The sequence below is a fragment of the Canis lupus genome, chromosome 19 (assembly GCF_003254725.2).
Source record: "Canis lupus dingo isolate Sandy chromosome 19, ASM325472v2, whole genome shotgun sequence".
Classification (NCBI taxonomy): Eukaryota; Metazoa; Chordata; class Mammalia; order Carnivora; family Canidae; genus Canis; species Canis lupus.
The window spans coordinates 24,147,004-24,162,069 of NC_064261.1; the positions used below are offsets into that span (position 1 = coordinate 24,147,004).

Consider the following 15,066-nt stretch of genomic DNA (forward strand, 5'->3'; position numbering starts at 1 on the left):
TCCAGGATCGCGCCCTGGGCCAAAGGCTGGCGCCAAACCGCTGCGCCACCCAGGGATCCCCTTTATTTTATTTATTTATTCATGAAAGACACAGAGAGAGAGAGAGGCAGAGACACAGGCAGAGGGAGAAGCAGGCTCCATGCAGGGAGCCCGACATGGGACTCAATCCTGGGTCTCCAGGATCAGGCCCTGGGCTGAAGGCGGTGCTAAACCGCTGAGCCACCCGGGCTGCCCTATATGTGGATTTTCAATTGCGCTGAGGTGGTGGGGAGGAGCTGCCACTAACTCTTGTGTTAGGGTCAACTGTAAATAATAAATTAAAAATACATTTTTATTGGTTTTGAGGGACTATTTTGAGCTATTGGGTATTTACTTCCTTCTTGTATATGTCACATCATAAATATGGCCATATTCAGGGCAAAGAGAACATTCTATCTAGTTTGTGGTGATAGAGTAGAATCTGCTACAGAATGCCTGAGCCAGATCTCTTGTATGGAATGGAGCTTGCTAGTGAGTGTGAGAGGATGAGGACATGGCTCCAGATCTAAAAGAAATAGGAGCTTTTCACCTTAAGATCTGCTTGGCTTAGGCAGACCTCACTACTCAAGTACAAAACCTGATAGTTTACAGAACCTCATAGGGAAATTGTTTGCAAATTATTCTATTGGGAATAATCTCTATTCAAGCCAGTTTCTCTTTAGCTTTCATAATGAAAAAAATAAAGGAACTGAGGGCAGCAACCCTCCAGGGGGTCCTTTTCTGACTTTGCCAGAAAGAGTGATAAACTATCCTGGTAAATGAGGCTAGAAGCAAGCAGATTTAAAAGCATTACGGGGCAAATAGATTTGTTAAGAGAAAAGCAAGTTATAAAACTGGATATGCAACATGGTCTCAAGTTTGCAAAATTAAAATATGACCTAGGAGAAGAATTTCCATATAATTAATAGTGATTATTTCCAAATGGCAGGATGAGTGATAGCTGTTTTCTTTGCATACTTTTACTTTTTCTATATTTCCCAAATTTTTATAATGTACAGTTTTTTATTTATTTTTAGTTTTATTTTTTTCATTGTGCAGTTTTTAAGTGGTAAGGAAAAAGGAAAGATAGTTGGTTGCTTTTAAAGTTTAAACCCATGAGTTCATAATGAAACTTAACATAAAAACTAATTGATCATTGTTCTTAGGGAACCAACTTACTTCATATGTATTCTGCTTTTCTGTTACAAACTCTATTACTGAGGACTAAAAAGTAGATGAAAGGAAACTTATCTGTATAGACGTATGCTGGTTAACAAATGAAAAAGGAATAATAGAATAGTACCATTTTGCAACTACTAAGGTATTAATAGATCTAAACATTAAATATGAACAGTTGCTAACATCACTAAAAGAGAGACATTCCAGCATTATGTACTTCCTATTTGTACAATAATATATCATTTATTTAAATAGTTTCGCTTGCCAAAGAAATTGAACCCAAATCTGATCAAGCCTCTAGGTTCAACTACTGAGTTATGGAGCATATATAGGACAGATAAACATGTTAAATGACTCCTTGGGATGGAGTTAGCAAGATCTAGACCATAAGAAAGCTACAAGAAACAACTTAGATTCTTCATAAATTATAAAGGAAAACACGAGATTGGAGGGAACTTTAAGAAAGACTTGAAAGATATATCAGTGAGTCTCAATGTATGATGGATGGACTTTATTTAGATTTTGATTTTTTTTTAATGTTAAAAATAGTATATAATATTAAGGAGTTATTGTCCATTCTCTTAGGTGTGAGAAGAGTTTATATTATTATTTTTTTACTTATTTAGAGTTTATATTTTAAAGACATGTAGTAAACTGTTTATTAATCATGATGTGTTGAATTTGCTTCAGATAATATGGGAGGGAGGAGGGAGTGGCTAGCAGTATGTATGGTGGGGGAAGATTGTCCTGATGATTGGGGCTGGGTTATGGGTATGTATACTATCCCGTCTGCTTTTGTATATTTGAAAAGTTTCCTAAAGCACTTACTTTTAATATAGTAAAAATAAACTTTAAAATATTAGAAAGTTATTTTGGAAGGTTGGCTATACATTTTCTTTTCGGTCCTTCATATGAGTAGGCATTGTTTCACCACTGGTGAAACTCTATGACTCTCCCAGTCTGTGACTTGCCTAGGGCTATTCTTTCCCAGTTCATAGTAAAAAGTGGCTTGTTTGTTGTCCTTCCTTTGGCTAAATATTTTACCGTCACTGGGTTTTTTTGATAGAATCATTCTGTAAGTTTTGGATGGTGGGAGATGTTAAATAAGCAGTGCTGTTTTTGAGGGTCACTGGTATTATGGTACACTTAGGCTTATAGCATGCAGAGAATGGATCCAGGACCCTTCCTGGAGAGAGGCTTTAGGGAGCCATGATTGACTAGGCTGGGGAATTTGCTGGGAGAACAGAAGGACAAGTACTGAAGTCCATGGGGAGGACGCACAGTCTACATTCTCTCTGTTCTATAATGCAGATTTTCTCTACTCTTCACTCTCCTTAGGAGCCATAAAAAAAAAAAAAGGATAAAAGGACAAATAAAGAGTGGAGTTTCTTTTTAAATATAAAATATGGTTAAGGTTATGGAAGACTTAAAAATGAGAATGAAAATAATTTATGTCCATAAGACAGAAACCAGCTTTATAATTCTAGAAGAAAGATTGAGTTTTAAAAATGACAAAAAGGAGAAGAGAGAAAAAAAATAAATGAATCTAGCACCTAGATCTTGATTTCTGTTAGACCATTCTACACTAAAAGGAACCAGGACTCCTTGGAGGAATGATTGATTCTAGGACTGATCCAGGAAATACATAGGATGAGCCCAGAGCATCTTTTAGTGCCAGAAAGTAAGAAAACACTTAAAAAATAAAAACCTCACACGAAACAATGATTCAGGGTATGGCTGAGGGACACAGAAGCCAATACAAAAGCTCCCAATGGCCAAAGCTGGAACAACTTGAGAAAAAAAAAAAAAAGTCATTATTTGATTATAACTCAAAGAACAAAATAAATATCCATGTGGTCATACTGATACAAATGTACAAATGGAAGGTTGAGTGAATAAAAGAGAGGAGACAAATGTCCCATGCAGAATAATTACAAACAATTTATGTAGCTACTTGGCCTGGAGCATAAGTCCTCGTACCTAGATTGTGGGCTGGACATGATAAACTACTTCGAAAGAGTGCTGTATGGAAAGGGGAGTAACTCAACAGTGGGGAGTTCAGCAAACACTACCTCACACTACCACGCAATCAAGGTCAGTTTGTAGTAAATACAATTAAAAGTTTATTATAAAAGTAAATGAAATTTTAAGACTGAAAGCTCAAAGCTTACTTAGAAGAGATTTAAAGTATGTAGAGAAATTGAGAAATAAAATTAGTATAAAACAAAATCTAATACTAAGAAAAACTATAAAATGTAAGATAACTAACATTAAGTTACAGTAACGGGGGAAGTGTTAGAAGTTGTTGATTATGAAAGTCCACAGGAAGTTCCCGAGAAGAAGCTAGCTTCTTAGGGAAATAAGCTGCAGCATGGTCTTCTTGCTTTGTGACAGAAAGTGGGGCCACGAACCTGTTGTTGGTTTCTGTATCCTTCTCTGAGATTCACATTCTTATCCCTTCTCTCCTTTTTCTTCTTAGTCATCCTCACCTCCTCCCAGCCCCAGTCCTTTACAGTTGGTGAATCTTCTTAGGTCAAAGGTACACACAGCTGACTCTCAAAATTCAGTGTTTGTGCAATAAATCCTTAATGAGCCCTGGCTGTGTGACTGGCATTATGCCAGGTACAGTTGGGGCGACGAAAAAGCAGCCTAATTTTGGAAACAGACTGAAGAGTCTGCTAAGTAATTTTCTGCAGTTGTGGTGGTGGTGGTGGTGTTGTTTTTTTTTTTTTAATTCCAAACAGCCAATTAAACTAATGAAGATGTTTTCATATTTTTAGGTGCAAATATTTTGCGGGATTCAACAGGCAACGTCAAACTAGGAGATTTTGGGGCCAGCAAACGGCTTCAAACCATCTGTCTTTCAGGGACAGGGATGAAGTCTGTCACAGGCACACCATACTGGATGAGCCCTGAAGTAATTAGTGGAGAAGGCTATGGCAGAAAAGCAGACATCTGGTGGGTTTTGATGCTAGGTTTTCCTGAAAACACCTGCCTTCTTACATAATTCCACCCAAAATGGAAATTACTAAACCAGATTTAAATGATCTTTTGTACTTTCGAAATAGGATGTCAGTATTACAAGGGTTACTATCGTTTTAATTTTGCCTCCTGTGGCTTGATAATTAACTAAATAAATGGAGTTCTTGAACCTGTCATCAGGATTTCATCTAAATAAATTTCAGCATTGGAAAACTATCTTCATTTTACTTCTCTGAAGAACTTTAAGAGCTATTTTTTTCATTAGTATCATGTAATTCAGTTAATTTTAAGTTAGAACATAAAGTGGCTATTTCCTACTTCCCACCCAGAAAAGCATTTAATAGATATTCATTTTAGGCACTTAAAGGCAAACAAAATCTCTAATGTTTATGTTTTTTGTAAGATAAAAGACAAAATTATATTAAATGTCAGGTTATAGAATTATGTAAAGCAAAAATTATAAAATGAATAATGTTCTTTGCCTAACCATTTGAGTTAATCCTTAAATTGTGGTTTGTTTTCATTGATTTTTAGTTTAAATTATAGTTTTATAAATTACAACCTTTTAATAAAACTTTAAACTTGAAATCAAATTGTATTTAAATGTATATGGACTTCAGTTCTGTTTCTTATGTGGTAGTTTAGTGGCTTTCCTTCATGATGATACTGTTTGTGTAATTTTTTTTTTTCCCCTAGGAGTGTGGGCTGTACTGTGGTGGAAATGCTAACTGAAAAGCCTCCTTGGGCAGAATTTGAAGCTATGGCTGCCATCTTTAAAATCGCCACTCAGCCAACAAACCCAAAGCTGCCACCTCATGTCTCAGACTATACTCGAGATTTCCTCAAAAGGATCTTTATAGAGGCCAAACTGAGACCTTCAGCTGATGAACTGTTAAGGCACATGTTTGTGCATTATCACTAGCAGCCAGTAACCTCTCCTGTGCCTCTACCCAGCTCCCATCAATTCATTCACCTTCTCTCTGACTGCACTTTTCTTTTTTATAAAAAAGAGAGATGGGGAGAAAAAAAGACAAGAGGGAAAGTATTTCTCTTGATTCTTGGTTAAATTGTTTAATAATAATAGTAACCCAAAATTTTTATATTTAATCTTTTTTTTTCCCTTACAAGAACTTGAAACTCCTTTTTTTTTTTAATTTTTTATAATGTACTGATGTGGTTCAGAGAGATAAAGCACTTTAGTACATAGTTGCTCTTTTTAGTACAAATCATTTAGAATACCTAAGGATTATAGACTCTTTCCCCATGTCACTGACAGATTGGTGGTGATGGGGAGATATGGAAAACAAGGAGAAGAAAATGATGTATGATTTGTAGTTTTTAGTGATTAGTATTTAAAATAGATCCTCATTTGTGGGGTTGAGCCCTATACTTGAGTTTAGGGTAGGTACTCAACTTAAAGAATATAGGTTCCTTCTTGTATCTGTATTCTTTAGATCCTAACCTCTGTCTACCAAGCTTTTTGCTCAGTAGGAATCTTGATAGAAAATATGAATCTCTTAAGAGGTATGTTTATTTGTTAAGCCTAACAAGTATAATAAGCAAATACACTATAATAGATCCATGTTACTGGAATCTATAAACCTTGAGGGATAACTTTCTGCTTTAAAAAAAAAAAGTAGTTTAAAGCAGATACAGGAAGTCAGTGAGCAAATCAAATTAAAAGGCAAAAAGAGATTGGTCTAATTCAATGTGTGGGCAGAATCTACATTTGCCAGTTAATAGAAATAATGAAAAGAAGAACTAAATGTTGTTTAGCATATTTTAAACTGTGGTTTTTACTGGAGGGAGAAAGTCCCAAAATTAAGGGAAAAGAGAAATAAAATCATGTATACTATATCTTCTTATTTCTAGCTCCTGATTCCCCATAGATAACATTCTTTGGGAACTAAGAATTTAACTTGGGAGTATCCACATATTAAAGCTAGTGTCATGAGATAAAAACCTTGTTCTTGGGATCACAGAATACTAAAGCACCTCAAAAACTAGCTACTATGTAAAACAGTGGTTCTCAAGTGTTGGGTGGGGATAATTTTCCTTTGCATTTGGCAATGCCTGGAGATGATGTCTCTTGTGTCGCAACTAGAAGAATCCTAATGGCATTGAGTAGTCTGAGACCAGGGGTGCTGCTAGACAAACTACACTATACTAATACAGCATCCCCATTTTCCAGCAAAGAATTATCCTGCACAAGTGTTGAAAGTCCTGAAGTTGAGAACCCTGATTCAAAAACCATCCCCAGTTATAAACTGAAAACAGCCATTTACAGAGCAGATTCCTTGCAAAAAGTGAATTTCAGAGAGAAAGTGATGCAATGCATAATAAGGGTTTTACAAGAGCAGATACCACTACTTCAAGTCAAGGGTGAACAATCTCAACAGACAAATAGCAATCCTTTCCTTACCAGCTGCGTATTATACCTAAATCAGTAACTTCCATTGTAGAAACAAAATTTAAACATGGAGCCTATTAAACTCCTCCATCTGTATATATTCTTCCCTCAAAAGTCAGGAAAAGAAAAAGCATATCGAAACAAAGTATCAACTACTTATAAAGGAAGTCCTGTAAGGAAGATTTAAAACTGCCAGGTATTTCTAATGTAATGTATCCACTATAAGAGCAAGGACATCCAGTGGAAAGGGGTAGCTAGGAAACTCCCACTATCTCTAATGGACTTGTTTGTGCTACTGAAAAATATGAATAATATCAGTAATTTGGCTACTTGCAATTTGTTACAGCATTGTAAAGCAAGTGCTGAGTACTTTATTTTTAAAGGTTAGAAAATGGTAGTCTTTCTGGAGGCCCGGAATGTGATGCCTTTCATAGGATTGATTCATAAGGGACTCTGGTATTTTATTTTTGCTGAAAGATATGCTCTTCTAGGGACTCTTTTAAAATGCTTTGTTCCTGAAGTTAGGTAGATCTTGGTTTCCTGTATCAGGGTCCTATCTGGCATTTTCTGTAGGAATATTTGAAATTCCAATTTCAAATTGGAATAGTCTGAGAAAAAGTCAAAACACAAAGCTTCTCCCATACCTTTATAATCAAAGGAAGCAGCTTACAAGGAAGAGTATGAATTAGTGGCCCCCTCCCCCTGGAAAATCAACTGCCAAATCTTGTGCTATAAACATAGTCTCCAAGGATGTGGATCTATTATAATTCCCTTGTCTTTTATGAGGGAAGGAATTTCTTCTGCTTGAGCGAGATCATGATATCTGGACCAGTGGGCTTTTCCTTCATTCCTTTGTCTCGTGTGGTTTCAGTTTCCTTTTAGCTCATTTTTTGGTTTGCCAGGGTAACCAGCAGTGCAGAATATGAGACAAATGCTCTTTAGAGAGAAATCTTGGGGTGCTGTGAAACCCAAAGCAAAATCATTTGCTTTTTTCAGTCTCTTTTTTCTTCTCTAAATGCTGTGGAAGGTAAAATCACCTGAAAAGAAACTACTACTTAAGCCCTGCTGCAGAAGACCTTTGTTTTATAAGAAAAATATGGGAAAGTATTGTTCTTTATGTAAAGACTTAAAAATAGACTAATAGTTTACAGAATTATAAAATGTGATGTGAATTTATTTCAAACAAGTTGTAAAGGTACCAAAAACGACAATAAAAGTTAATATATATAAAAACTACTAGAACAAAAAAGCTTGAAGTGGGATGAGGTATGAAAGAAAAGTAAATTTAAAAAAATTTTTGAAAGGAAACCCCTCTATTGGGGGCAGTTAAATAGAACACTCCAATTTTTTGCTTTCTAATAATGCTATGGATCAACAAATGAAATTTGAAATTTAAAAAATGACTCTAAATGTATTTTGTTTTTTAAATGCACAACTGATTCTTCTATACTGTAATGTTTCTTGGTTGAGGCTGGAAAGTGGCCAGACTGCTGACTTTGTGCCTTTAAAATGCATTCTGCTTTGATAGTGGCAGACTTTTTGGTGCTGGAGAAGATTCACTAGCAGTCTTATATGTGCTTTTCAGGAAATATCTTTCTACTTAGGCCTTGAGAGATTCAAAATGGCATGACTTAGGCTTGGACCAAATATAAGATCTTTTACATTGCAAACAAACTGTATTGAATAAAAGGGTTGAAAAATATCATAATGACTAATGGGAATTTTGATGGTTGGTAATTCTTTAAAATGTATTTAAAAGTATACAGACTTTGAAATTTTCAGTATGGCTATCTTGAAAATTTTTCAATTTTTCTCTTTTACAAAACATGTTTCTAACTTGAGAATGGTTAAAGACGATTGCCTTAGTTCTCAAAGGCAGTCAACCTTATTATAATTTATGTAAGAGCTTGAGATGTTAGTACACAGACTGAAATGAAATGTAAAATTAAAACTTATTTCAGAATAAATCGAATTGGCTTTCACTTGAGAGAGCCTTTATCTTATTCCCAATAGAAAGTACATTAAAAAAAAGATGGAATGATTTCTTTACAAGAGCCCTCTGCTACTTTAGCTCTTACTTATGTCAGGTCTGGTGTGTAGTACTTCTGAGATGGAGTTGTTGAAAGATACATGTAATCACTAAGAAGTCAAATATGAATAGTTTATAGGGACACCAAGCTAGGGTGCAAAAGCCAAGATGTTTGTCAGATGCAGACTCTTTGAGCCACAGCAGAGCTTTGTGCCAGTGGTTTCATTTGAAGTCTAGAGACCAATAGCTTGATACAGGATCACCTGGTGTTAGTCAAGTATAGGAATCTATCAGTTTCTTTTAAAGAGGGTGAATCTTTTTCACTTGTTTATTCAATAACTGTAGCTTATTATGGCAGGTACTAGATTAACTTAAGTAGGTCACAGTCTAGGAGGAAACATGGGCAAACAAATATACTTACTTTATGGCATACCCTAACTCTGAAAGTTCAGCAGTGATGTTTTAAAATGTAATTGTTTTTTATGAAATGAGGGGAAAGCAATTTTAGGCAATCATTGGCTGTTATAAACTAAAATGCCATTAACAGGGATTAAAAGTATCCCCACAGTGGAGGGACCCTATAGGTCAGGTGTCCTCTGTCTCAGGACTCTCTCTTATATAAAAGCTCAGCCCCTACTCTATTCCACTGATGAGGGGTATATATTCCATAACAGTGAGGTTTTTTCCTGCTTTTTCTTTTAAAGGGAAAACAATTTTTTTTCAATATAAATTGTTAAAATGCCCAAAACGTTTGATAGAAGTTGAATTCTGTCAGCAGTGTTACATATACTAGGATTGGGACAGTTTCTTAAGACCTTATTGTTTTATATTAAGTTTGTCCTTTTTACAAATGTAATGCTCATATTTATTTGGATTTTAAGATTGTTAATGAAAAGCAATTTAATTGTTCATTTTTTGGTAGTGCCTTTTTCTCTGTATGCCTTAATTTTATTTTATATTAATAATAACTCAAGTTACCCACCGAAATGAAGGTTTTTTTCCAAATCAGTAGGCTTCAAGAATTCATTTGGCCTTAGGACTGTGTATTGGCCTGTAAACCTTTCTTAATGCCTGCTTCCCCCTCCTACTCTTCTACCTCTTTTTATTTTACATACGTATATGTATGTATGTTAGAGGAGAAACATTAGCATTAGTCTGTGATAGACACACTGCAGTCTCCACTAGACGTGAATGCCTACAATAAGGATAGAAAGAGGTATTCTAATTCTAAAGAGCCGTAGCAAATTGCTTTCCATTTTGGTAACTTGACTTTTGATCGCATTGGCACTGTCCAAATTCTTTGTATATCATGGTTCAGTTATGATTTTCATAGCAGAGCTAGAATGGCTAATTTTGCCCTAAAGAGAGGTCACTTACATGGTTTACAAATGTTAAGGCGATGAGACTTAGGGCAATGTGCAAGGAATCCAGGGATGGCAGTTCTGATCCTTCCTTTTAAACTAACATTTTGACTAAAACTCTAGCTTTTCTGTGAAGAGAGAGAATGTGTGTGTGTGTGTGTGTGTGTGTGTGTGTGTGTGTGTATGCTTGTATGTGTTTGGGAGTTGGGGCAGGGGTGGGAAGGAAGGAAAGGTATGAATGTTCAATTAGATTAGTCTCTGTTCTTAGAACAACTGAAATGTGTATGACCTACTGATGATGGATGAGTGTAATCGTCTTCAGGTAGGAATGCCAGCACATTTTCCACAGTAGCTAGTATAAGTGATTGTTTAATAAAGGTATTTATTGTAAATTGCCAAGCTCTTGGTTGGTAAAAGTAGATTAAAATTGAATTTGTATGTGTTTATAATAGTGAGCTTATATATAATTCCAAAATAGAAAATAATTGATTTTGCATAGTTCTTCATGAGCTCTTTGGAATAGAAATTCTTCTAGACATTATGAAAACAAGCTTCCTTAGCTTACCAAGTGTTCAAAAGGAAATTGTCTTATACCTCTTTTTGGTTGGCTAGGGAAGGCATGCTGTGAAGCCACTGTTCCTACTTCATAGTTGTCTTTAGCTTTGCTTTGACTTCTGCCACAGTCTGGACAGGATGCCAAAATAGGTGTGGGCAGTATCAGGGCCAACCATCTCTCCATACTCACCTTTCAATGCTGTAGATGGTGGTGAGCTTTCAGGGGAGTGTAGAGAATCTTCTCTGGGTGATAGAGCAGACATGGTTCAGTTTCAGAAAGTTGAGGGAGGAGTCATAGCTAGAGTAAAGAAAAGAAAATTTTATTTGTTGCTTGTATACAGTCTCATGTAATTCTTCATATTTTTCATAAGTATACATTTTAATTGATAGTAATATGATATTTTTTGTTAATAATAGCAAAGGCATTGAGTCAGTGAGTGTTATTCCCTATGTCTGATGATTCATTGTTTGTATTCACAATCTGTATTATCAGAATCACTTTAAACCAAAGCTTTTTTATTCCCTGCACACATAGCCAAAAGATTATCACTGTTACTTCTGCCCACCTGTAAGCTAATAATATAAACATGATAAAGCAGGTACTTGTAGAATTTGTATCTCGGTCTACTCTTAAAGTAAAAAGACAGGTGCTCAGTGTTTGCATTTAGACATACAGAACATACTTCAACTATTACAGAACTACATAAACATTACAGACTTGAGCTTGTACGTGTGCCAATCTTACTGTCATTTGACCATAGATGCATATACATATACATTGACATATGATGCTTCAGGTTGGTGGCATACTTTCTTCCTAGTGTCTTAACATTTATGAACTTGTGTTTGACTTGAGGGGCATTTTAGGAAAGCTGTGAAGAAAAGTAGGTTATGAACTGAAGTCTGCTCTGTGCCATAGACATTTTGGAAGGTAAGGAAGAGCCTGCTCTCCAGTATACATGCCGAATTTGTCCCCAGATAAGGATTTCTGAGTCCCTCATGCCAGTTAAGAATGGTGAAGTTTGTGACTATACTGAAAAGTACTTTTGTGTTCATTTATTTATATACATTAAGAATTTAAAAAAAAAAACGTAATTAGTTGTGATTTTAGCATAAGCGTTACGTGGAGGGAGAGAGAAATAACAGAGTCACATCTTAAGCTCTATTAGATACTTAGGCTCCAAAATGAATTTGACATATTCTCATTTTTCCAAAGACTTTTTTTTTACCTGGAATAAGAAGAGAGGACTAGTGAAAACATTTGAGTTGGAAAGGCTTATGGGCAAAGGAAAGTCGGCCAAACCCTTGCAATATACCCTGAGTGCAAATACAGTGTCTACGGATAAGAATACTTCTTTAAAAACAAACATTTATTTGTAATACAATTTTAATTAGTAAGTAAAAGGTTTACATTTTTTCTATTGCTGTTGGTTTTAAAATTTGCTACCCTGTATTCTGAAATATTATAAGAGTTAATACCAAAAATACTTTTAATGTCTGACATCTCTTACATTTCACATGGTTCTTTTTATTCAGATATCATTGTAAATAAAAGTAAACTTGGATAAATTTGAGAATAAACTTTTAATTGTTGCAAACTATGATTATCAATTTGTAAATTTACCCTTTGACCTAATGTACATTTTTTAATGTAGTCATTAAATTGTCTATATTTAATCTATTAGTTTCTCTCTGTAAACGTTTTTAATCTCAGTTGAATGCTGGGCAGTTTATAATTATGTACAAAGATGTTTTTTTCCTATCAAAGTTGACTTTTGCACATTTTTGGAAATGTTTAATTTGTACACTGATTTACTACTCTGACCAATAATTGTTGATGGGTGTATGAGTATCAGTGAATGCGTGCATTGAACTACTGTCTGTGTCTTTATGTTTTAACTTCTTTCAAGAAGTAGCCATCAGTAACTGCACTGCTATTACTGACTTAAATGGACCTTCTTGCTTTTACAAAGTATACTTATCTACAAAGTATACTTATTCTATCTTTGTTGAAGAACTCAGGAGTTCAACATCACTTTCTGATTTTATATGTATTCTAAAATCCATGACTGAGTTGAAAGTATGCTTGTAACTGCGTATCAGGGGATGTGTGTGTAGAGATGTCTTTGTCTGTCTGTAGGCACATGTATATATCCCAGTAATTTCTTATTTTCATTTCATTTCTACATTTTTATGAGCTTGTTTTATAAGGGTACTGTTTAGTTAGAATAATTAAATATATATAAAAGCTTTCTGAGAGATTATTTACTATATGAATATATTTTCAGCTGGCTGATCAAAAATATTTTTTTAATTTTGTTTTTAACCATTTAAAGTGTATTTGTATTTCCAGAATTGGATGCAAATTTACTTAGATATCGATTAAAATACTCCTGCAAGGAAGGGCATTGAATTCTCTTTTGAGAATTCTGTGAAATACAAATGAAGAGGAAAAAATAGGTTTTAAAGCAGTAACAACACACTGTCCATTAAAATGGCCTTTGAATTCTCAAAGCTATGAAGAAATGTGAGAAACTAAAGTGTCTTGAAGAGATGTCAAGATTTTTTCTATCTCCCAATTGCTGTTGGCCTGTCCTGTTGTTTTTGAATATTTCCTATATTCTACCCTAAAGATTTCAACTTTTGGTTTTTCTCTTACTGGATAAAGTCAGATTGCATTTATAAAACAGTGCATTGACATATTGTGATCCTCTGTAATTGACTATAAATTGGTTTAGAAATGTTCAAACATACATTGTGTCTTTAGACTGTACTGTGTATTTTAAGTAACTGGCAGCAAAAGAATTGGAAGTTAAATTTCCAATCTGACAATGTTATTGTACTTAAAAGAGTTTTTAATATGCGGTACCATGTAAAAATTACTTGTATTAGGAATAAAGTCCACTGTTGAAGTTGAATGTCAGTCACTAAGTGTATTATGTTACAAGGAGCCGGTATGATTAGAAAAACCTATCAGAAGCCAGATACAGTGTGGTATGTGCCACATTTCATGCACATTTTGACTTTATGTTGTTCATTCAAAATTGTGCTTGTAAAAATGTATAAAATTTCTGAGTTTTACAATTTTTTGTACTTATTTTTTCTTGCTGGTAAATAGCTTTTTAAAAAAATCTAATGTGAAAGAAACCATGTTTATATTTTGTTAGTGATCAATGACTTTGTTTATATGGAAATTTGTATATTGTTGGCTCACATCTTTGTTTAGATTTATCATGCATGAAGGCCTGCAATAATTAGCACAATGAAAATTGCTTTTTCTTACATGTTCATTTTTTGAAAGATTGTGGTGCAAAGGCTTACTCTGAGTAACCTTCTGGACTTTGGAATGAATATAAATGAATGGCACTTTGAGTGTTAATAAAGCTGATATTTATTTCCACTGTGATTGATTTGTCCAGATCTGCTCTTGGACTCAGTTTTCCCTCCTTTACTTGAGTTGATTACTTTCTAGGAGACCAAGCACAGACCTGGAAAACAGTGCAACTAAATCTTTCCAGGATATGTCTGTAATCCTACCCAGCATGTTCTGGCATGTCTTTTAATGGACACACTTCAGTTATCCAAATCAGAAATTAACACTTATCAAAAACAAAGCCTACCATCAGAGTGTAGGAATGGATGCTCGCACAGTATTAGAGATCATTTAAATTAATACCTTCATATAAAGGGTAACTTAGTGATGCAAGTCAAAAGTCTCAATCTTGTGTATCCTCTCACCCTGCAGTTCTCTGAGAATTAATCCTATGGAAATGCTTGCAAATGTGATATGATTTATCTATAAAAGCCCAAACTTGATGTTCTGTATGTCCCAACAATAGGGGCTATTTTAACAAAGTATTACAAAGTGGGTGGCTTGTAACAAATTTATTGTCTGTGATCTGGAGGCTAAAAGTCTGGCTGGAATCAAGGTGTCAATAGGAGCATGCTCCCTTTGAAATGTGTAAGGGAATCCTTACGTGCCTCTTCTAGCTTCTAGTAGCTCCAAGCATTCCTTGGCTTATAGCAACATAGGTGGTATCTTCATATGGTGGTGTCCCTCTGTGTGTGTTTCCCTTTCTTATAAGGACACCAGTCATATCGGATTAGTGCCCACCCTAATGCCCTTATTTTAACTTGATTACCTCTGTAAAGACCCTGCTTCCATATAAGGTCACATTCTGAGGTACTGGAGATTAAGACTTCAAAATATTTTTTTGGGGGGGAGGGTGGAACAAACCCATTACAGTCTTGCCCTATGGCCCCTAAAAATTCACATCCTTCCCACATGCAAAATACATCCAGCCAATCCAACATCCCTGCAAGGTCTTCATCCTTCTAGCATCACCTCTAAGGCCAATAATTCATCTACACATCACCAACTCAAAATCCATCATTTAAGTCATCAAATCAGTTATAGGAAAGACCTGGGGTAAGATTTATGCTGGAGCAAGGTTCTTCTCCATCTGGGAACCTCTGAAACCAAACTAGTGATCTGCCTCTAGAGCACAATGGTGGGACAGGCAGAGGATGGA

General features: G+C 35.1%; 1 protein-coding gene across 6 annotated transcripts in view; it reads left to right on the forward strand.

Annotated features, from left to right (window-relative positions):
- Window positions 1-13,940, forward strand: part of MAP3K2 (mitogen-activated protein kinase kinase kinase 2) — a 93,493-nt gene extending 79,553 nt beyond the window's left edge. For all 6 annotated transcript variants that reach the window (XM_025435976.3, XM_049097378.1, XM_025435975.3 and 3 more), the window contains exons 16-17: window positions 3,978-4,155; window positions 4,876-13,940. In XM_025435976.3, the coding sequence (XP_025291761.1) occupies window positions 3,978-4,155; window positions 4,876-5,101 (404 nt within the window). In that variant the 3' untranslated portion in view covers window positions 5,102-13,940. The remainder of the gene's footprint in view (window positions 1-3,977; window positions 4,156-4,875) is intronic.
- The last annotated feature ends 1,126 nt before the right edge of the window (window positions 13,941-15,066 follow it).